At 41.3% G+C, this 23,983-nt stretch overlaps 1 protein-coding gene across 2 annotated transcripts; it reads right to left on the bottom strand.

The window, feature by feature from the left end:
* Positions 1-57: 57 nt before the first annotated feature.
* On the bottom strand, positions 58-23,887 carry lamb1a (laminin, beta 1a). Of its 2 annotated transcripts, none has more exons than XM_069528839.1 (33): positions 23,650-23,887; positions 21,835-22,064; positions 19,959-20,097; positions 19,566-19,639; positions 17,608-17,796; positions 17,407-17,470; positions 17,082-17,284; positions 16,730-16,850; positions 16,259-16,447; positions 15,800-15,976; positions 15,513-15,625; positions 14,615-14,694; positions 13,758-13,893; positions 13,007-13,165; positions 11,727-11,854; positions 11,372-11,492; positions 10,173-10,374; positions 9,081-9,224; positions 8,577-8,808; positions 8,307-8,470; positions 7,715-7,939; positions 7,018-7,232; positions 6,465-6,561; positions 5,621-5,990; positions 5,357-5,541; positions 4,083-4,324; positions 3,445-3,606; positions 2,640-2,784; positions 2,203-2,410; positions 1,876-2,017; positions 1,276-1,452; positions 979-1,138; positions 58-480 (listed from the first exon to the last, which is right to left on the bottom strand). In XM_069528839.1, exons 1-33 carry the CDS (start codon positions 23,678-23,680, stop codon positions 341-343), a joined length of 5,364 nt encoding a protein of 1,787 aa, XP_069384940.1. In that variant the 5' UTR covers positions 23,681-23,887; the 3' UTR covers positions 58-340. The 2 variants fall into 2 exon arrangements, with proteins under 2 accessions (XP_069384940.1, XP_069384941.1); XM_069528840.1 differs by having other exon boundaries at positions 21,835-22,049.
* Between the last annotated feature and the right edge of the window lie 96 nt (positions 23,888-23,983).

Genomic DNA, 23,983 nt, shown 5'->3' with positions numbered 1-23,983 from the left:
ACATTCAATCATTAACAATTTCACAAATGTTATTCAAAATGAGTTAAATGAAGGGCATCTGGTTAAATCAACTTTATTACATTAACAAGGAAATTGAACAGACCACAACATTTATTCAGTTTGATTAATTTTAGCTGCTTTTGCCAGTTGCTGATTTTGTAAATGACCTGAAATTCAAATTAAATTCAATATATTTTCCTAAATTATTGAACAGCTAAATGTTTGCTATTTCTTCTCTCTGAAATGTTTGATTGGTGTGATCCACATCACAAGCAGGTTTAAAATAATTATGATATTGCTTTAATTCTGCTCAGATGTCTATCTCAACTTGACCTTGACCCTAGAACAGACAGGTACTGTAGACCGTGACCTTGTGGCTGATCTCTTGAAGCAGCTCTTTAACAGCAGCCTCCAGTTCCACCAGCAGCTCAGCCTTCACCTCCAGAGTTTGTTGGTTTTCATTGTACGACTTCTCCAGCTCTGAAAAACAGATAACCTACTTCAAACACTGCATCTCTGTAGGAAGATCCCTGCAGAGCGAAGCAATCACTAAATCTCAAACTATCATATTACAGGTACAACATCTGGAACCAAACATCTGATGGAGGTAGAAGATCAGTACTGAATCTGGCTCTAAAACCTTTTACTATTGATTTCCTAGAATTGCAATCCAAAACAAATCAAGGTTTTTAAATTGAAGCCATAAAAAATACACAGCTCCCCTGGTTGAGCACGTATCTTCATCAAGGCTGAGTTTGAGTTTGAACCCACCACAGATGGTTTGCTACATGTCATCACATTTCTTCTCACACTGTATTTTCTGATAATCTCGACTGACATGACCTACATAAGCTACAAATAATAACCTTCATGCTAAATTGGTATAATTTAAACACTTAGCAGTCTGTGGGGTTAAGATAAAACAATTAGTTTAATCATGACACTGTGAGTGGAGGTGTGATGTCAGAGTGATGTCACCTTTCAGCAGCTGGAGCTTGTCGCTGGCCTGCAACAACAGCTGTTTAGCTTCCTGTTGCAGTGACTCCGCCCTCTTCTTGGCATTAGCCACACCCCCTGCCTTCTGATCAATCAGCTGCCCCACTGTGGCATACTTATCCTTCAGGTCGGACTCCAGGTCCTAGACACACACGGGTTCAGAGACATTGATTAGTTTCAGGAGAATTTGTCAATAGAAACAAAGTCATCAAAAGAAATTTAAAATAATCTGAAGACGTGAGCGTGTCCTTCTATAAATGATCTAACCAATGGACTTACTTTCTTCACCTCCTCTGCTATCTCTGTGATTCTTTCTGCATCCTGATTGGTCTGTTCAGAGCTCTTAGTGACATTTACAGCTTTGTCTATTAGTAATGTTACATCCTGCTCAAGCCTCTGCAGCCTCTTGGTGGCGTTGTTTAGCTTCAGGTCTGCTTCTGTTGTCTCAAACTGCACCTAAATCCAACACAGACAGACACAAATTGACTTGCTCATTATCACCATGGTAACATGAAGGTACATAGACATATGAATAACAAGCGCACACTCTGCTTGTTACACACATGATCATTCATGTTTCATATTTCATATAAACATTTTCCTCTGCAGAGACGTGCTGTCTATTACTATGTGAACAATAAATAAAATATATTAATATATTGATATAATAGTTTATCAGTCATTTTAAATATCAATCCACCAAGTTTCAAACTCGCCTCTAAGCGGAATTGGAGATGACCAAAACAAACATTAAGAACAACCTCTTCGTTAACATTTCTGTTGACCATTAAACTATGAAACTGTTTTGGATACATCAAAACCATGCAGTTTAGTTCATGTGCTTCGATCAATAACATAGAGTGTTGGGTCAGAACTGACTAAAGACAGTAGGTTGTTGGTATTCTGGATGTCGGCGGCCGCCTGCTGGATAGCGCTGCTGGCTGCGTCTTGAGCTCTCCGAGCTTCTTCCAGAGCTTTCTTCATTTTCTCTGCAGAGTCCTTCACATCAGCTGCCTCCACACTGAGCAACATAAGAAGTCGTGTGTTAGAGAAGTAAGAACCTTCTTAGACCAAACATTACAGATGTCAAACAATTGTTGGACAAATTCGAATCACAGACCGAGGACAATGTTGAAACAGACAGATGGGATCTCATTTGTCCATTTGAATTTCTGACACAGTTCTGGATGTACAGGTAGGACTTACCTGGCGTGACGGGCCTGGTCCAGCAGGTTCTCAGCTCTCTGGATGTTGTCAGTACTCTGCTGCAGAATGGTCTCCACATGTCCCAGTTCTCCCACCTTCTGTCGGATCTCTTCTGTGAGGTTTTGTAGCTGTACCGGCGTAGTTGGCATCTGCATGGCCAGAACCTCGTTAGCTACCAGCTCGATGCTCTCTAAATCTGCGGCATCCTCTGAAACAAGAAAGTGTATGACTTACATGTTAAACAGGAAGTGTATTACATACGAGTTAGAAAGGAAGTGTTAGACAGGAAGTGTAGGACATACGTGTTAGACAGGACGTGTAGGACATACGTATTAGACAGGAAGTGTAGGACATACGTGTCAGACAGGAAGTGTAGGACATACGTGTCAGACAGGAAGTGTAGGACATACGTGTCAGACAGGAAGTGTAGGACATACGTGTTAAAAAGTCTCTGATCTGTCTGATGAGACTTCTCAGCTCATCGTTACTCTGGTCCACTTTCTGTTTGGTTCTGTTGGTCTTCATCAGAACTTCCTGAGCACTCAGTTTTGCTTCATCTGCCTTCAGCTTGACCTCTGACACCTGATGATAAACCAGAGGTGAGAAGATCAACAATTCTTGAGCCACAGACCAGAACTAGTCACACTCAATTCAGAGTGGGGGAGAGGGGAGAGGAGAGAAAGACCGGGAACACTTGATCACCATCAGGTATCAGATCTGACTAGTTTTAATTTAAAAAATAAGTGTAAAGAAGTTATTGATTAATATTGATAACAGTCACAATTCATATAACAATTAATTACTACTAAGTATTGTTAATAATAAAAATTATAATATTAATAATAAAAATAGTTGTTCTCCTGCAGTTCTGGAGTCAGAGATATCTGCAATGAGAGAGAGAGAGAGAGAGAGGGAGGGACTGTGGGAGGAAAAACACCCAGTTATTGACATGTATCAAAATAAATAAATGAGTGTGGGGGGGCAGAGAGACAGAGAGAAGGGGAGAAGTGCTCAGTGCATGATGGGAGTTCTCCCTTTGTGCATGATGGGAGTTCTCCAGCAGTCTAGACCTATGGCAGCATAACTAAGTGATGGTTCAGGACCTGATCCAGAACTATAGACTTTATCAAAGAGGAACATTTTAACTTTAAATGCTGAGATGGTCTGACTCTAGAACCCAGAGTGGGAGCTGGTTCCACAGGAGAGGAGCCTGGTAGCTGAAGGTTCTACCCCCCAACTCACCATCTTAGACAGTTTTTCCACTTCCCCCATGGCACTGATGATTTCATGCTCTGACTCTTGAGTTTTCCTCCACGCACTGTTGGCCGTCATCACCACGCCGTCACATCCTTCACCTCCACAGCTGGTGCACAAATCCTGATCCGCTGATGGACTGCCACAGGTCTATAAGAGCCAGAGAGTAAAGACAACATTTAATTGTTTAATGTATTGAGCTTGTATTCAGTTTTAATTGTGTAGCACAGAGTCACAACATAAATTATATTTGTAGCCCATTTTCTTCAGTTCATTATTAATAACTCTGGTTAATACTAATATTAATAATAATAATAGTTTGTTAACTTGGCTCCTGTTACTCCCCTGCAGGCCTTAAAGGATACGCAGTTAAAATAATGGTTCTGTTAAAACTGGAGCTTTTATTCATATTCGTCAGTAAAGTAGTCACTTAACGAAAGTTATTTTATCAATTATATAGAAAAATTAATTTAGAATATGAGGAATGAATCAGAATGGAATATTTTTGTGTCACTGTTTATAATTTTTCAGTTGAATCTAAAGATTCCATTTATAATTGTCTCGTTTTTCTTCTACTGCGGAGCTCTGAGCAGTTTAAGTTTTGTTTCCAGGTTATCATCTCACACCTTCTGGCTGATCTCTGATAGGTCCAGAGTCTGCAGCTCTCCAGCCAGGTCGTCCAGTTTCTGAGCACGCTCAGTGTGTCTCCTCAGGAACTCCTCTCTGGTTTGGTTCAGTTTGTCCTCTGTGAGCTGCCGTACAGCGGCAGAGGTTTCCACAGAGCTTCCAGCATCGATGGTGGAGGAGTTGGCTCGAGCTTCAGCTGCCTCAGACAGCAGGAAGTACTTAGTGATGCTGTCTGTCGCCCCTGGCAACAGAAAGAAAACAGAAATCCGCTGAGTGATCATCAAAAACTTAAGACATGCCCGCCCTCTACACGCCCACATACAACCATAAATGGTGAATGAAAAACCTCCTGAATATTTAATGAGCCAGGACGTGAAACTTCTCTGACATGACACTGAGGAGCTTGTGAGAGAAGACGAGCCCCAGCAGCGATTTTACTAATTATCGTTAATTATTAAGTATATATCACTTATAAAATCTAATTTATGTGACAGAAATAAAACAGTGATTTAAAGGTGGAGGCAAAGAGAGAATCTCGTCACATTGTCAGAATGTGAAGGAACATGTTTTATCTCCTGAACGTATTTTAATTTAACTGCAGGATTATTAAATCTAGAGACCACTGTGATGAATCTATAAAATGTAAAATCATTATATATTTCAATGATTCAAATAAACAATCAGAGTTGCAGCAGAATGTAAAACAACTGAAGTAACTGGTGACCGATTCTTCAGACCAAGTGTCCACAGGCCCCGACATTCATGTTTAACTCAAAGCGAGTTTTAAACCTAAAAGTCCTCTTGTAACCCGCACACCGCACATGCCCTTGGACGAGAGCGTGAGCAGTGGTGCGGTGTGTCCACGCGTATGTGAACTCGTCTCTGAGGAAGATATCAGAGACATGGTGTGAATTAAACCGTTTCAAGTTGAAGGTGAATGTCGGACAATTGATGACACCACAGGAGGAATGTTGTGTTTTTTCTGTTGTTTTATTACGTTTGAAGAATCTTTCACGATTGACTTTGATTGTTTTGGATTTGGCTGAAACTCCAGAAGTGTTTTGTGGACTCAAACACTTCAGCCCCCCTCCATCATAGTGATGAGTAGATAATGAGGGAATTTTCATTTCTGGGTGAACTATCCCTTTAAGTCCGCCTGGGGACACTCTGCGAAAATGTTTCTCACACACACAGACTGAAAGTGTTTTCGTTTTTTAAGCTCCGCCCCTCACCTCATTCTGTTGAACTCTGAGCTTTGACCCCACCTCCTTACCTCTGATGTCAGAGTTTTTGATGAACTCAACTTGATCCAGAAGCTCCTGAACAGTGCGCTCCAGTTTCTGAGCATCTAATGTCACAGAGTCCAGTTTAGATTGTGCAGCCGAGTCCCCTTCCTCTGCCTGGACCAGAGTCTCTTCTGTGTGGCTCAACATCTGGCTCAGGGCCCTCATGAGGTCACTTTGGGGCAAACAGAGGTCAGAGGTCAGCCTTTACTTGAACCTGCACTGCTCTCATCTCAGATTAACTATAATCTCACCTGGCCTGTTGAAGCAGGTGCTGGATCTCAGTGAGCGGTTGTGAAGCTGGGTTCTGGTTCAACACGACCCAGATGTCCGCGGCGCTCTTCTCGATGTTGTCGATGGACTTCTTGTACTGTCCGCTCACTCCACTGGCTTTGAGGGCATTGACCTTGTTAACAAGGCGGTGCGTCTGATTGGTCACCTGACCGATGACATTGTCCCATTCTGCAAAGCAACGGTGGCAGCGGCGACAGTCGGGGAATATTCCTGAGAATCCACGTGCGCACGTGTCACAACGTGGTCCAGACACGCCCTCCACACAGACGCAGTGACCACTGACTTTGTTACACTGATGTTCAGAGACGCCCCGAGGGTCGCAGTCACAGGCTGTGGACGAGATTCTAGATCAATAACTTTAAAACTAACACAGGCACACACACACACACACATACACACAAATGAAAACATTTTACAGGAAGAGTCTGAGACAAACAGTGCCACTTCCTGTTTAACAAAAAACATCTGGCGTGCATGTGTGAGTGTGTAACATCTGGTTTGTATTAAAAACTGTTTAAACTTCTTTCAGCCAAAGAAAAAAAGAACAAAACAGAGAAAAGACAAGACTGTCCTGGACTCTGATCTGGACTCTGATCTGGACTCTGATCTGGACTCTGATCTGGACTCTGATCTGGACTATGACCTTATCTTGATTTTGTCTTTGAACTGGACTCTGGGCTCTGATCTGGACTCTGGTCTGGTTCCAACTTTTTCCTCCCAAGTAAAAAACATGTCTTAAAGTATAAAACCTGTTTATGACCTTTGAGTTCATGACCTCTCAGTGTGTTGACAATGTGAACCTACCGTGACATTGGACCTCTGGATCTCCCCAGAACAGCTGTTGACACTCGCTGCAGGTTCTTCCGCCGAAGCCGGGGCGACAGGAGCACTGACCACTGATCTGAGAACCAAACGTTAAATACTTAAGTCTTAACGTTTTATTTGATCCTGAATTCAAACATCATTTGGAGAAACAACAAGAAACAAATACATGTTAATTTCACACGTCTGCTTTACATCAACATGAGGTTACACTGGGCTTATATGAACCTAGATATAGAAATGTTATAGAAATGCTGAACCTGATTCTCGATTCTGTAAAATATCACATGAAGTTTTACACATCAGCATTTTTGATGAAGAAATATTAATTAATGACATCAATAAATAAATAATCAATGAGACACGATGTAACTTAAATACATTATTATAGAAGATGATCTGGAGAGTGAGAGATTTCTGATGTGTGTATCACAACTGTCTGTTTTATTTTTAATTCAAAGGATCATTCCAACTTCATATTGTTGTTATTGTTGTTATTGTTGTATTAATACAAATTTGTGTTTCTGCGCCTCACCTCGTTGCAGGACGTCCCGTACGAGTGTTTGGGTTCACAGTCGCAGAGCTGACAGCCGCTGCCACTCGCCATGTTCCAGGTGTCCAGAGCACAGCGGTCACAGTGTTGACCAATCACGTTCAAGAGACAGTGACACTGACCACTGCTGCTGTCACAGTGACAGTCACCGGACGCACAGCTGGAGATGTTGCTGCCGAGCTTGTTACAAACGCACTCTGGAAAATAATTATCAGGACTGAAATTCAACTCAAGTCTTCACAAGTTTTATTCAAGATTTCAATAAAAGTTTCAATCAAGATTTAAATCAGAGTTTAAATGAAGAATTTCTCAGATTTGAATCCAGTGTCAATCAAGACTTCACTCAGAAATTGACAAAAAAATTTCAATCAAGATTTAAGAGGTTCAGTTAACCCTTGAAACAAAGTTTCAGTCCAGATCACATTCTAGTTAATTGCAGAGTTCAGTCTAATCTTTGAAAATGTAGTCAAAGTTCGACTGAAGATTTTTCAAGATCCTGTTTCAATTTAATCATCATCTTTAATTCAGATGATGATAAATCCTGAATCCTAAATTTAACATTTCAACAAGATTTCTCAATCATCCAGGTGTGATTTGATCAAAGACTTATTTTAATCATCGGTCCCTCAGATCAAAGAGGATGGTTGTCATGGTAACCCCGTAAACTCAGTGTACTCACTTCTACAGTCCTGCAGCAGTGCGTTGCCGTAGTAACCCAGTTTACAGCTCTGGCAGGCGGTGCCCTCGCTGTGGTACAGGCAGCGTAGACACTCGCCGGTTTGACCGTTGCAAGACTCTGGGTCCAACATGTCGATATTGTTGTTGCACTGACATGGTTGACACTGACCCCCCCCCTCACCAGGGTTTCCATAGTAACCAGGTGAGCACTCATCACAGCGAGCACCTGAGGAGGAAGAGAGTAAAATTCATGTGAAAGTAAAATTCTGTTTAAATTTCTGTTTTCATCAGTGATGTGTTTCACTTTCAGATATGTTTGTATAAAAAGGTTCATAAGTTAAAATCCAGACACACGAAAGCTAATTATTCAGATGAATCTTCAAACAGGCTTAAACATAAAAATACCTTTCCAAAAACACACATTCCTGCTGTGTTTCAAACTCAACCTCAGAGCATCTTCTCTTTAATTCAAACCTAATTTCATTTTTCCTCAGAACACTTTAGGCTCAACTAACTAACCCTAACCCACAAACTTTGATGTCCTTTATTTATTCTGGTTTTGGTTCAAACCGGTTCTGGAAATATAATTTTACCTCTATATCCAGTGTTGCAGACACAGATCGCCTGCTGTGAGTCGTCACTTCGGTAACAGCTTCCTGCAAACTGCCGCCGGCTGCCGGGGCCATCGGGACACATGCAGGGACGACAGTGGTCACCTGACCCCAACATGGGGTCACCATAGAAACCGTCTAGACACCTTCAGACAAATGTGAGGAAATGGGGAGGCCAACAAAGAAATCTGATTCAATGCATTTTAACATTTTCTGTTTTTATTCAGTTTGTGTTAAATTGTTAACATGTACCTGTCACAGCTGTGTCCAGTGCTGTGGTCCCTGCAGCTGATGCAATATCCAGTGTTGGGGTCGCAGTCGTCAGCATGTCCATTGCATGGGCAGGTTCGACAGGTAGGAAACCCCCAGTGACCTGGCAGACAGCGATCACACTGGCGACCATATGCACCGGCAACACAGACACACTGTCCGCTGAGCTGGTCACAAAATGGATTTTGTGAACCTTGACGGTCACATGCACATTCTGCAGAAATAATAAAACAAGAAATTCATTAGATGCTGCAGAAAAGTCTCTGACATAAAATCGACATCTGCAAAATGAATAAAATGATGCTACTAAAATGTGTTTCAATTGTTGTGAAACTTGATAAAGTATTAGAAATGATAGGATACATATGCATATATATTTTTTGAATTGAAGTAAATATATATCTACAGTACGTTCTATGAGGAGTAGATGTATCTTTAACATATTTCTTCATATGTACATATCAGTATGGATGGGGTCAGTCTGACCTCTGCAGCCATTGGGTCCGAACTGGAATGTGGCCGGAGCACACGCGTCACAATTTCTTCCGACCACATTGGGGCGACACTGACATTGACCTCCACTGGGTTCACACACGGTACTGAGGGAGCCCTGAAGGTCACACTGACATTCTGGAAATGGATTCCAATGCAGGGCATGTTAGAAAACCAACATCAACAATGGAAGAAATAACTTTGGCACAGACAGATTAATGAGCTGGGACATTTTAGGACATTGGAGGAATGTGAAGAGGGAGAAACCAGTCTCGTCGACATGAAGTTGACAAAAACTGACGTGTGATCGAAGAGGAAGAAAGAGAAGCACAAGAAGCAGAAGATGTGAGGCATCAGAGCTCAGCGCTGGGTTCGAGTGAAAGAGCAGAATCACTGAATCACTGTTGTTTCAAGGAATTGATGAGAGAAAATGAACAGAAGAGAGAAAATCTCATGTTTGAATTTATCTCTTATGATATTTTGATCAAATTAAACAAACGTGTGATCACAGAAAAACACAAAACCTGTAAAATAATGTAGAAATGCTTTTAGCACATTTCAGTCAATACAAGCAAATCATTAAAACCATTGGAGAAGAGAGTGTAACATTTAACTGGATGTAAACAACTGGATATACAGTGAGTACAACACACAGATCCCAGAATTCATCAGGCAATGGAATTTAAGAACATCTGCTTCTTTGAACAAACTTATTAAACATGCCACAGGGCTCTCCCACACACACCCAGAGACAAAGGTGGCGCTTTTCAAAACATAGAACTTTACTTTGCCAGCTTTTCAGCTGGCACCTCGGCCTTGTAGCTCGTTAGTCTCTCCACACGTGTCCTGTGCGTCTCAGTCCTGAGTGACTCTCTTGTGTCTCTGTGTGTCTGTGTTGCACCTCTTGCAGCACTGCAGCTGCCTTTTGAATCCAGGGACAGTTGATTGGCCAACTAGTCTCAGTTGCACCAATCCCCTCTCCCTGGTTCACCTGGAGGTGCTCACTGATCCACCTCCACAAAACTTCATTCAGACAGTGTGAGATTATTAAGACGGAGTCCTCTGATTTAAGGTGGACTGGCATACCTTTAGCTCCCTGGTGCAACATGGCAGAGATGCTGAAGATGAAGTTTCTGCAGATATCTGTGATTGGTGTCTTGACAACGCTCTGGCTATTCTCTAAACAACGATAACGCTGGAAAATATCCCATCCGCTGTTCCCACTGGAGTCTCCTCCCTCTGAGGCTGTGAAGATATCCAGGTTTTTACAGTGCGGCATCAACACGATCTGAGGGTGAAGAAAACCACAAAGTTGGTATTTCAAATCTACTCTCTATCTCTATCTTTTCTTCAAAATGTCTTTCAAACCTCTGTGATTTTTCATATGAAGGTCGCTGAGGACACATGACTGTACACTAACAAATGTAATCTACACTGCATATTCTACATTCTTATACCAGTATATATATAATATAATATTATATATATATAATATATATGAGACTGATGTAAAATATGGAGTACCTCAGAGCTCTGTTCTTGACTGTATTTTCAGGCAAGAATCTGGGAGTAGCATCTGATCCATTTATCATCATTTAAAATACATCATCAAGAAAGACTTTGTTGCCGATGTAACAATATAAATTTTACTTTTCTGTTCAAGACAGATTCAATTTGATTTAATTCACACCTTTAATTCAAGATTCGATAATTGTAACATTTTGTTGTCAAGTTTGTGTTTTTACTAAATCCAGAGGATTTTTTTTGATGAGATGAGACAGTTTAGTTTCCACTGACATAACAGTTCCTCTTGGGTTCTTGAACAAAAGCTCCAATCCAGTGCTCAGACTCAAGAGCCCCTTCCCCTTGAACTACTCTCTCCCCATATTTCTCTCTCTCGTCCTCTTTCTCTTCTCTCTTCTTTCTCTCTCTCTTCTATCTCTCGCCCTCTTCATCTGTCTCTCCTCCTGCTGCTCTCTGCAGGTTTTTCTCTAGACCTTTGAACGCCAGTACAATTTTATACAGCACTTTTCAAATCATTCAAGTGATTACAACGTGTTAACAAAGAGGACAAATAAAATCAAGAATACAAAACATCAAACACACAAATAAGCTCATAAATAAAATGACATATACAATCAAAGGCAACATATAGAATGATGCAAAGGTCTCTTACTACAATAGAATTCTAAGAGTGTATTGGCAAAATGATTAAAATTCAAAAAGTATATAGAAGATTTCAGCATTCTGTTGGTAAGAAGGAAGAAGTTTTACAGTTTGCTCACCGAGTCAATAAGTGTGTACGGAGACTGGATGTCACTGAGGGCTGAGTACAGAGGCAGACTGAGGCGGACGGTGTAGTTCAGATGAGATTCAAAACAAACTGGTCTTGGAAGAACCACATACCTGAGGACACAGATTAAACCTGTTTATATGAGATCAGGTTCAGGAAAGATAAAGATTTCAGTTCCTCTCTCATGCTTCAAGTCAGCGATGATCTTTTTGAAATTCAATCCTAGTGAATTTCAACACAAACACAACAGGAGTTAACATCAGGAGAACATATGTTCATAGCTGCTCTGTGTCTGCAGGTAATTTACAAATTACTTTGATTCCTGGGATGTTAGTTTGGACTGTTACCGTGAGCCAGGGTGGAGTGACATCATCTGGTTGTCATCATCAGGTACGGTATTAATACAGCGGCTGTCTGCTCTGATTGGCCCAGGCCTCATCACAGTCATCAGAACCTCCTCCCATTGGTCGGGCAGCTGCAGAACCAACAAACACATCAGATGTTTAACCCTCAGCCCACCTTTTGTATTTAGTATTTTTCATTTCTCTCTTCACATAACTTTTTAATCTCTGTTTATTTACTCTTAATTATTGACTTCTCTTTATTCACAGCAGTATTAAAAATGTTCAGACCAAGTCATATTTTACACAACTTGTTGTCATCGACAAAAGTAGCAATTTCATTGAACCGATCTGCACTCAATAACCCATAATGCACTATTCTTCCCAAACTAACACTGTGGCCAGTCTTCGACCAGGTTCACCATCTCTCCTCATTCGCTCTGCAGGACAAAATCCAAACCAGGAACTCCAAGGAATTCTATGAGGACCTTCACAATAAAATTGTGGTGAAGTGTAGATGAGAATATCTATGGTTAGTGTTATATACTGCATTTCGTTGCTTTGTACTAAAGTTGAATCTAATCTAATCACCAATCCACTGACAATGTCATCATCCATTACCGAATGTTGAGCCAAATCTAGGTCTTTTAAACTTAGCATGGAGTTATTATTGGTTATCTGCTGATACCAGGTCTGATTTCAAACCTAATATTAGATCATTACAAATGTCTCTCAACTCAACAGGTAAACTGTTCCAATACCTGAAGACTGTTTGGCAAAACTTGCAAGTTTCTGCTTGTAAAGGGACTCAAAGTCCTAAGAGATGCTTGAGACCAACATGAAACAATATGTTATATGGAGGAGATCATGGTCACATGGTCTTATGTGTCTGAAGTTAGCGAGGTTTAATTTGATAGTACAAGGTCCAACTTTCTGAACCATACATAGAACAGGAGTAAACATTAGGAGAAAACTCAGTGAACAAATGAAGTAAAGACAGTGAACATTTAACAGATACAAAAAACGAGTTCATTCAATATCAAAAAGGGCAATGCTGACACAAAGTATGAAATAGGAATTATTATCTTCATCATTCTGAACCTGAACTTAAGTGTTATCAACTTACAACAGGTTGTTTCTTCTCAGATTGGACAGATGTTTGAAAAATGTCCAAAGTGATGTCTGGAGATTTATGGGACATAAAATCTTAATGAAGAGAGATGGTAGTGTCCAATCATATGGTTTGATTTCTGCTGGTGGGAGGGGTTACACCTTGTCGACCTTACCTGTGGTTCATAGCGGATGATGATGTCATACTCCATGGAGTCAGGGATGTTCTCCACTGCAAATTCCAGGAAGGCCCCTTCTGGGACATTGACTAGGCCAATACCTGTCCAGGTGGGACTGCGGTCCTGAGGGTGGGGCCTCGGCACCACTGTCACTCCCTACAGAGACAAGATGAAAGCATGAAATTACTTTTTCAGTGTGTTATATAAACTAAGAGAAAACTAGAGAACCTTTTTGAATCAGGAAAAGGAAAACACTTTTTAGTCATAAAATAGATACACAGACATTTATGATTAAGGGACTGCATGTGAAATCCATGTGTTGACTTTTAGGAGCTCAGAAACATCAATAATTAAAAAGAGAATGTACTAGAGGTGAAAATCAGACTTATAAGATATCAGACAGATAAGATCTGTTTGATCTGAAGGACCCAACGGAATAGAAGACAGTGTCAATGGCAAAATTATGAATAATACATTGTTGAATAGGATAATTTATATTGGAAATATAGCAAATGGCAGTAAAAGAATTATGCTTATCAATTCTGAGATAAAACAGTTTCTGAACAAAGATCTTCCACAAAAAAGCAGCAAGACTTTAAGATGGAGAGTTCTGACATTAAAGTTAGGGTTGGTAATCCTGGAAAAACATGACCAAGTTAAAAAGTGCTTCATTAACAATTTACCAACCCTACTTACAAACCCAAACTTTCAGCTGATCAAAAGGTCCAAAGATTAGAAGGTGACTCACAGGTCCAAAATTGGCATCCTCTGCCTCATAGGTGTAGTGATCCAGAGCAATGAAGTAAAATCCAGACTCGACCTGATCGCAGCGACGACCAAACATGTGATCTCTGCAGATGCACTGACCAGTCACCTGATCACACCTTCAAGAACACAGGAATTAGAAAATGTAGATTTAAACTTCTGCTGAAAGATTGTGAAACACAGATTGTTATTGTTACTGTTTCTGAGCATGAACTCCTGCCAGGAGAAGTTTATATTCAGTGTTTTGGTGCATTTGAGGAACCAGCTGATTAACTTCAGGTTATTTGGCACATCAACTACAATCATTACTATAGATACCACCGTAACCACAACATCACATCAGTACCATCTCGATCGTCACCACAACATCATTACCATCATCACTTTCACCACCTCATCATCAACATAAACCACCGCATCACTACCATCACCACCATAACCACAACATCACATCAATACCATCACCACTTTTACCACCTCATTACCATCATCATTACTGTCACCACAACATCACTACCAGCACCACCCCCACACCATCACTACCACCACCACCATCACAACCGTCACCACATCACCACCACATCACTACTATGCCCACCACATCAGTTCCACCACCACCACACCATTACTACCATCACCACCACCACACCATCACCTCCACCACTACCGTCACCACCACATCACTACTATGCCCACCACATCAGTACCATCACCACATCACCACCTCATCTTCACCTTCACCACACATCACATCCACAACTATCAGTCGATAACGGTGAATGTGATGTGTGCTCACAATCATTCCCACAATAAGTCATTGTTATTTGAACAGAAACTCACTGGTTGTTGATGGCTCCTCCGAGGTCACAGTCACATGGTCTGCAGCCGTCCATATCATTACTGAGTCCCCAGTGTTCAGACTGACACACACACACACACATGATAGAGATGAGTCATCAAGTGAGTAATTGACCTCAAAGCCTGATTTACAGCTGTGAGAGGAAGTCATTCAAACTTTCATCTCTCACACACACACACACACACACACACACACACACACACACACACACACACACACACACACACACACACACACACACACACACACACACCTCCTGCCCTTTTAGGGGGTTATGGTTAGAGATTAGCAGATTTAGGTTTTGCAGATTTTACTGTCTCTCCTCAGTTTAGAGTTCTGTGATGAGCTAAGTTATTCAGCATTGAAAGGTCCAGTGTGTAAGATTTAGGTGAAAGGGATCTATTGGCAGAAATTGAATATAAAATAATCCTATAAATGTTTTCACTAGTGTGTTTCATCTAAATTGCACAAATTGTTGTTTTCTTTACTTTAGACTGAGCCATTTATATTTACATACTTTCCGGTTACTTCATGACCTCGATATGGAGGGTGCCATGTTTTTTACAGTAGTCCAGACTGGACAGACTAAACATCTTTTGAGTTTTTAAGTCAACTGAAGGTTTCCCCAGGTTCTCTTTCATGTTCGGAAGGGGAGGGGTGTACAGCTGCAAAATGAAACTTCACCACTAGATGTCACTAAATCCTTCGCACTGAACCTTTAACCTGCTGTGTGTATTTTAATATGACTATTACAACATACGAGAACATTTAGTAAAACTACAGCTTCATTTTGATTCTCATCTGATCACACTCAGATACTTTAATATCATGTTTTATTAGACCCTGACCCTGTGTAACATGATAACTTTGTTTTCTCACCACACACTGGTCACAGTCTCGTCCAATCACCAGACGTTTACAGAAACAAGTTCCTGTTTCACTGTCACAGGGATTTCCTCCTGGAACTGTTCCCACAGGGCTACAAGTACATGCTGCAACAAGAAGTACACACACTCACTAATACTACTGATAATACACACATTGAATATACACACTATTCACTATAATAATAACAAACCATTGCGTTATAGTGTGTGTTTTTCTGAATCTATGTGTGCATGTTTGTTTTGTGAGGCTGTGTCCAGGTGTTGTGCGTCACTTCGTACCTGAACATCCTTCAGATGTGTCACTCAGTCCGTAGTGAGCCTGTTTGCAGCGCTCGCAGCGTTCTCCCTCCACATTGACTTTACAGCGACACTGACCAGCAATCAGACCGGTTCTAACATCCGTCTTCTGGTCACATGATCCTCCATTCAAAGAACCCAGAGGGTCACAGCTACAAGCTACAGAGACACACACAGGACACATTGGTTTGTATTAGCAATTGATTGATAATCAGATTCTGATATACTGTCAGTTTTTTATTTTCGTGAAAAGAAAATTTCTGTATTTAAAAATGTGGTTTGAATTCTATATAATAATGGATTATAGGAGGATCACAGATTTAAAACACAACCCCTCACACTGATCACATATCAGATGGTCAGGGACCATGGGTCAGGGACGCAGAGTCAGCGATCAGGGGTTAGGGACTCTGGGTCCAAGGTCAGAGGTTTCGGACTCACGCTGGCAGATGTTGGGGTCCCTCACATCTCTCTCTGGATGTTGGTAGTAGAACGGTTTACACTGCTCACAGTTGTGTCCTGCTGTGTTGTGCTGACAGTCGTCACAGACACCCCCGCTGACATTTCCTGAAGCCACGAATACGGCCATGTCGAAGTGGCATGATTCAGAGTGCTGGTTACAGTTACACTCTACATACACCACAGAAGAAGAAGAGATTGAGTCAGATTGATGCTGATATGTTGGATCACTGAAAAACCAAAAAGTTACAAGCAGCTGTTGCACACTGTAAGCATTGACAAATAAATCTAACTTATAAACCTTCATTTTATTTCTCGACTGTTTTAGGGGCTAACAAGTTATTTATGGTCAAAAACAGTATTTGATAAACGTTTGAACTAGTCAACCAAACCACTAGAGACCAGCAAAGACTTTTAGAAACTATTAGAAATTATAGACCAGTAAAGACTCACTCTTGCAGGCGTTTGTGTTACGGCCCTCTGCTGGTTTCCAGGGAAAATCATGATAGAAATCCTGACACTGTTCACAGTTCAGACCTTTAGTGTTGTGGTTGCACCTGCAGTGACCATGAACCTGCAGACAGGAAGTGACACGAACAACGAAAAACAGGAGATGATTATCATATAATCATCAACGTCTGGTTCTCCTTTCATTCATGTATTGTTAGCATCTCATTAATGCCATGTTAATGTTTAATTAAATGTTCCATTAAGACTAAACAACTAAAAACCTCCAGCCTGTTGATCCTGGCTCTAGACAAACCCTGAACTTCTGAGTTGACCTTATGACCTCTACAGGACTCACCATGCCATCCCGGGTCTGTCCATCACTGTGGATGGGGGCACATTCAGAGGCGTGTCCATAGCAGAAGCAGTTTCCTCGGACAACCATGTCGTAGATGGCGTAGTAATACTTCTCTTTGATCTCCATACGAGAGTCGAGTAAATTGTCTCCAAGTGTGTGCAGTTTGGTGAACTTCACTCGTAGGTTAGTGATCTTTAACATATCTGAAAATAATGATCAGTAACTGGTCAACGAGTGATCAATAAGATCAATAACTGATTCATAACAGATGGATATCTGATCAATAAACCAGGCAGATCACTTATTGTCTTGAGGGGAGACATACTTTGGATTCTAGGGCTGTAAGGGTCGTTGATCCTGAACGCCGGATCCAGAACTCTGAAAATCACCTAAAGATAAAAAATAGATGTGGAACAAATATTCATCAACATTGACATTAATACTGATAGCACTGGGGTAAGAGTAATAGAATACTGCAGTATAAGTAATACAGTAATGAAGTGGGAGTAATAGAGAACTGAGCTACCTCTCCCTCAGTGGACGGCTCAATGTCAGAGTAACGTGAGTCACAGATGACATCATCAACCTTCTGCATTGGACCCTGGGAAATGGCGGGAAAAGATGTTTCGCAATCATAAGCGAAGTAACGATAAACCTGCCACGTCTTCCCAAAGTCCGCTGATCGCTCAATCACCATGGCAGCAGGACGAAATGTCTATGGAGAGAAAAAACAAATTGAACATTTACATAAATGTAAATGAATAAATAAAAAAAATGATTGTTTATGCATCAATCATGACATCCACATACTTTGCTTTTAAAACATGCATCCGAGCTGCAGCCAGTTGGCAAGCTCATACTGTAAAAATTAGGTGTTGCCGTGGTGATAAACAGATGACGAATTTGTATGTGACTGTGAAAGAAAGTTCCAGGTGTCCTCCAGGTGTTGTGTTTTTTATTCACTATATAAATATTCCTACTACAGCTTTGCAGATGACACCCAACTAATCCTCTTTTTTCCCCAATCTGAAACACAGGTAGCAGCACGAATCTCTGCCTGTCTGACTGACATCTCAGTGGATGTCTGCACACCACCTGAAAATGAATCTTGACAAGACTGAACCACTTTTCCTTCCAGGCAAAGTCCCCCCCCCCCCACATGACCTGACTATTACCTTTGACAACTCTGTGGTAGCCCCCTCCCAGACTGCTAGGAACCTAGGTGAGTAACTCAACAGTCAACTCCCTTCCTGCCAAAATTACTGCAACAACCCGCTGGTGTAGATACACGCTGCACAACATCAGGACTACAGGAAGAGACAGGGAGTAGAACACGCCCCCCTCACCATCAACGGGACTATGGTGGAGAAAGTCAGCAGCTTCAGGTTCCTCAGGGTTCACATCAGTGATGACCTGACCTGGACTCACCACACAGAATCCATCACAAAGACAGCCACACAGCTCTTCTTCCTCCGTAGGCTGCAGAGGCTCATCATGGATCCCAGGACTTTTACAGGTGCACCATTAAGAGTATCCTGACTGGCTGAATCACCGCCTGGTATGGCAGCTGCACCGCCCTGAACCATAAGGCTCTACAGAGGGTGGTAAAGTCTGCTCCGCACATTACCAGGACGGAGCTGCCATCCATGGAGAACCTCTACACTCAGCGGTGTAGGAAGAACAGCAACCGGATCATTAAAGACCCCGGTACCGCATCATCTGTGCCCACAGCACCAGGCTCAGAGACAGTTTCATCCCCCAGGCCATGAGACCTTGAATCTTGAATCAGGAGAATATGTCTTGAACTTACCTAAATTCACTCACACTACTCCCCTGCCTTCACTGGTTACAAGCGGCTGCCTGTATCCATTTCAAAGCACTAGTACTTGTACCATGCTGTGAACAGATCAGGTCCAGTCTATATCCATGACATCGTCAAACCTTACTACCCAGCCCATCCACTCCACTCAACAGAATAACGACTGTTTTCTGTCCTGGCTCCTAAATGGTGGAACGAGCTCCACATTGACACCAGGACAGAAAGTCTCCACGTCTTCCACCACAGACTAAAGACACATGTCTTCAGACTACACCTTGGTGAAGAAGATGATGTCGTTGTCAACTCTGGTGTTTATATTAAAAAAAGTTTACTAGCACTTGTAGCACATGTAGGACTTTGTAGCTGGGCTTTTATACAACTCACATAATTCTTGTTGTCCTGGGTTTGTTCCCTCACAGTTAGTGCACCTATTTTAAGTCACTTTGGATAAAAGCATCAGCTAAATGATGTGTAAAATTCATTCACACAAACACGTTGGGGGTGATGAAGTATTATTAATAAATGTAACAATCAATGATTAATCAGATAAATAAATCAGAAACCGTTGGACAGGATTTTACTTTAAAAGTTAACTGACACGTTCTTTAAAAACCCTTGTATTGTGCACAGTTACCCAGAATCCCCTGCTGTGTGTAGACACTAACCTTGAAGGTCATGATGAGATGAGTGAAGTGAAACTCCGCCTCCAGATTCAGCTGAACGGTGACGTTCTCCTGACCTGCAGCAGAACCACAAACGTTACTGATGATGGACCCGACTCAAATACAACAGGCTCCTGTGTTCAGTCCAGGTGTTTTCAGCTGTTGCTCCTATATAATTCAAAATGATCTGATCCCTGATTTGACCGCCTCCTTGTTTTAATAAAAAGGCTTGATAACTGAAACGAGTCATCCATCTCCCAGGAGGCACCAGCCTCACAGTTTAAGAACCAAAAAATCTCCTCCTGAGCTCCAGGAGAAGTGAGGACACAGCAGATATAGTATAGTACAATACATCCAATCTTTGACCTTTGACCCCTAACCTCTTCTGTTTCTCACCATTTTCAGACTGCCACCATGTCTTCAGTCTGTTTGGAGCAAACGTAGTCACGACATTCTCGATGCGATGGTTGTGTGTCTGATCCATCAACTCGTCGTAGAGTGCCGCTGAGTCGCAGACAAAACACTTCTTCTCCTCCTGATGAGTCAGAGAGAGAGAGAGAGAGAGAGAGAGAGAGAGACAGACAGAGATCATTGTTGAATTTTAACAACACAAAAAAAGTTCCAGGCAAACAGAGCTTCACTTTTGTATCAAGCTGAACTGACAAAGTCTTCTACCAACATGTCGATACCTTGCTGCTTATACACGAGGTTAAACTCTGCATATGCTGATCATTTTAAACACACTCCAGAGTTTTTATGGAGCTCAAAACGCATTTGGTGACAGTCTAAAGATATTGTTGCCACAGTTGACTTATTTGGACTTTTCCAATATCCCACCAGTGTTGGTTAGGGTAACCTTACATCCACGGTCACTGCAGCTTTATTAGGGACATTAACTGGCTGTGTGCATTACTTATGAAGGGGGGGCCTTAGACAAAGTTATCTTTTTGGCTGAACTAACCAGCAGCATTACCTGAAAAAAACTGTTCTTAATCTCAACACCTCGCTCAACAACCATGTTGACTTTCTCCCTTATACATTCTAGAGGCTAAACTAAGTTGCAGTGTTCCACAGAGCAGTTTACACTTAAAAAATAAGAAGTGCACCACAACTTTCACTGTCTTCCACTCCCAGCATGCACTCAGACAGAGAGAGAGGGACAGACAGGGTGGGGGTGGGGGGCAGTGAAGGGATAAGGAGGTGAATTCTTAAAATTCCACTGCTGCTGTGGACATTAGTGGATTTTTGAGGACATTAAGGTTCTTCATCTTAACATTATCCATGATGTGACAAACTGTTTCTTCTAATGTAGTGAATCAGTTGTTGTGTTGATGTCTTCAGTTCACCAGCATCTATTGTCCTCGTGTCCTGGAGACGGATCCTCACATGTGACTCTGAGCTTCAGTTATTGCTCAGAAAGTGTCTCTGTAGTTTGACTCTTGATGAGTGAAGGACAGAGGACGTTGCTGCTTGTTGACATCGATGAGACAAACTGGGATTTGTGAATATGAGACAACTTGAATGATTGATAGTGGACATATCTGGACGTCAGTGGATGTTTGTGGAACCTATGAACAAGTTATTTTAACATAAATCTTTGTTGATATATTTATGTTCCTGCAAAAATCTTCATGTGGATCCAGCTTCAGTGTGTGCTTTCCTCACAGGAACATCTGGACAAACATCTGAATGCTGTTACAGCACAGTGTTTCCTTATAAGGATTTTTTTAACACAGGAAGTTCTGCAGACACACGCACACACGCACACACGCACACACACACACACACACACTTAAAACTGAATAATGAAGGATCTGTAAACACCAACAGTTTAATCTGGCTTACATTTATATACATGCTACTATTATACTTAATTTACACCAAAATCCCCTGACACAGATTTTGTACTACAACTACCTGTTGCGACTGTATTTAATCATTAATATCAACTCTAACTCGTGCAAGGGTCTGTACAACGAAGTGAGTTCGATATCCAGGATATCTGTCAGTTATCCAGCTGAACTTAACCTAACAATCACAGTCAGGCTAAGTGGTCACATGACTCTGGTTATCATCTCGTTAACTCAGTTTTATCCCCATCAAGATCTGAGCGTGTGCACATGACCTGTTCTATAATAAAAATCAGAGGAGAACAAACACACGATCCAGACTAAAGAAAAGAGAAAGGTATTCTGGGTATGTTGAACTTGCTTTGTTGTACAGGCCCCGGGTGTTTGCTTAGCTGTACGTTTGTGTTGTTCATATGTTTCACCTGCAGGTGGCTGACGATGCAGAATGGTTCGGGTCGCTTCAGACCACAAGTAGAGGTGGAAGACAGTTGGTGAGCTCGGCCAATCAGAAGGTCTCCTGTTGCTGGGTAACAGCTGCCTTCAGTGCAAATGTCACTGAGCTCCGGGAGGCTGACAGCATCCAGGTCTCCACCTACAGGGGCCACGCCCTCTTGAGCACAGGTGTACACCTGCAGAACTGAGAGCAGAGACCCTTTAGACAGAAGAAAGACAGATAGATAGAGAGAGACAGGGAGACAGATAGATAGAGAGAGACAGGAAGAAAGAGACAGATAGAGAGAGACAGGGAGACAGACAGATAGAGAGAGACAGGAAGAGAAAGACAGGGAGACAGACAGATAGAGAGAGACAGGGAGACAGACAGATAGAGAGAGACAGGGAGACAGACAGATAGAGAGAGACAGGAAGAGAAAGACAGGGAGACAGACAGATAGAGAGAGACAGGGAGACAGACAGATAGAGAGAGACAGGGAGACAGATAGATAGAGAGAGACAGGAAGAGAAAGACAGATAGAGAGAGAGACAGGGAGACAGACAGATAGACAGATACTTTATTGATTCCGAGGTATATTTATGAATCCAGTAACACAAAATAACAAAAGGCACAAGAATAATAAAAAGTCAAGATTAAATTAATCTGCAGTGAAAAGAAAGTCTAGGCACCAGAAAGTTAAAGTTACTGTAAAGACGTTTGCTTTAATGGAGATATTAACAATACAGATATTTTAAGATAAGATGTTTGTAATATTCAAGGTGAGAGAAGTAAAATAAGTAAACAAAAAAAAGATCCTTAATGTGCGTGTGTGAATCGCTAAAAATGACCATCTAATCCAAAATGGCTGATTTCCTGTTGGATTTTGAATAAGGGTCCCCTGACTTTATGTCCGTCTGGTCCTGATACATATTAGATTAGATTAGATGAACTTTATTGATCCCAGTTGGGAAATTGTTGTAATTTGCTCAACAATATTCATGCAAATTGATTAAAAATAAAGCTACAGGGCTGCACTTTAGGGGGCCCTATGGAATCAAATGGGCACAAGAACTATTTGACTAATACATTTCATGCAAATGTGAATTTTGTAAATCATAATTCCTTGAATTTAAATAGATTCCTCCTAGTAGTCCCTGCTCGGACCCTAATTAAAGAGACAGAATATCAGAGTGAAATAGTGAAATCATCAATCTGATTGAACGATCAGATTAAGAAATTAGATTAAATCATCTGATTATTTCCTCTGATTAAACAATCAGATTAAGTCATATGATTAATTCCTCTGATTTAATCATCTCGTCCCAGTGATTAATTATCCCAGTAAAATATTTTGTGTTTTAATGTGAACACAACCTGATTTGATTTTCTGATCATTTTCTGAATGAACAGATTCAATAACTGAAAACAAACACATTTCGGCTTGTTTGTTCTCTGTGTTTTCTCAGCTCGGTTGATTTGATGAAACTTAATTAAAGTCACGAGTTTGAGAAAAGGCTCGTCTTTTCCCCAGAAAAACTAAAACTTTACTTTCAAGAAGTTAAATCAAGTTTCATGATGAAATTAAAAATGAATAAAAGAATCCTGTTGTGTTGATGTGTTCGTTCATCAGCATCTATTGTCCTTGTGTCCTGGAGACGGATCCTCACGTTACTGCTCAGAAAGTGTCTCTGTAGTTTGACTCTTGTTGAGTTAAGAACAGAAGATGTTGCTGCTGGTTGACATCGATGAGACAAACTGAACATGAGACAAATAAAATCTGATTGATTGAAAAGTAGAGACTCACCGAGAAGCAGCGCGAGCTGAAGCTGCGTCATGTCTGATCCTCGAGACGAGAAACCAATTCACTTCGGTTCAGAACCAGACTTTTATAACAAGACCTCCCTGAAAACCTCCGACCCAGAACAAACCAAACCCTCCGGACCCTGAGCCGCTGTGACCTGTGACCGATGTCCACCTCTAACCCGCAGAGACTGAGAAGTGAACCCGCAGAGACTCGGACCTTCACACCTGAGAACCCAATACCCCGGCGACCTTTCAAAATAAAACTTTTCGTGTCATGAACAGCTAAAACTTTTTTTGTATAAAAGAAGAAAATTGATACATTTAAAATATAAAAC

Source organism: Paralichthys olivaceus, chromosome 7, assembly GCF_024713975.1.
Source record: "Paralichthys olivaceus isolate ysfri-2021 chromosome 7, ASM2471397v2, whole genome shotgun sequence".
NCBI classification, from domain to species: Eukaryota; Metazoa; Chordata; class Actinopteri; order Pleuronectiformes; family Paralichthyidae; genus Paralichthys; species Paralichthys olivaceus.
This window is presented reverse-complemented; position numbering and strand designations above follow the sequence as displayed.

What these genes read in the sequence shown, in the direction of transcription:
- lamb1a (XM_069528839.1), bottom strand. Translation starts at nt 23,680, where the DNA reads ATGACGCAGCTTCAGCTCGCGCTGCTTCTCG. An exon ending in TCCAGAGGTCCAATGTCACG is followed by an intron (nt 5,991 to 6,464) that starts GTAGGTTCACAT and finishes TCTCGTCCACAG; the next exon opens with CCTGTGACTGCGACCCTCGG. An exon ending in GACCAGGCCCGTCACGCCAG is followed by an intron (nt 2,018 to 2,202) that starts GTAAGTCCTACC and finishes TATGTTGCTCAG; the next exon opens with TGTGGAGGCAGCTGATGTGA.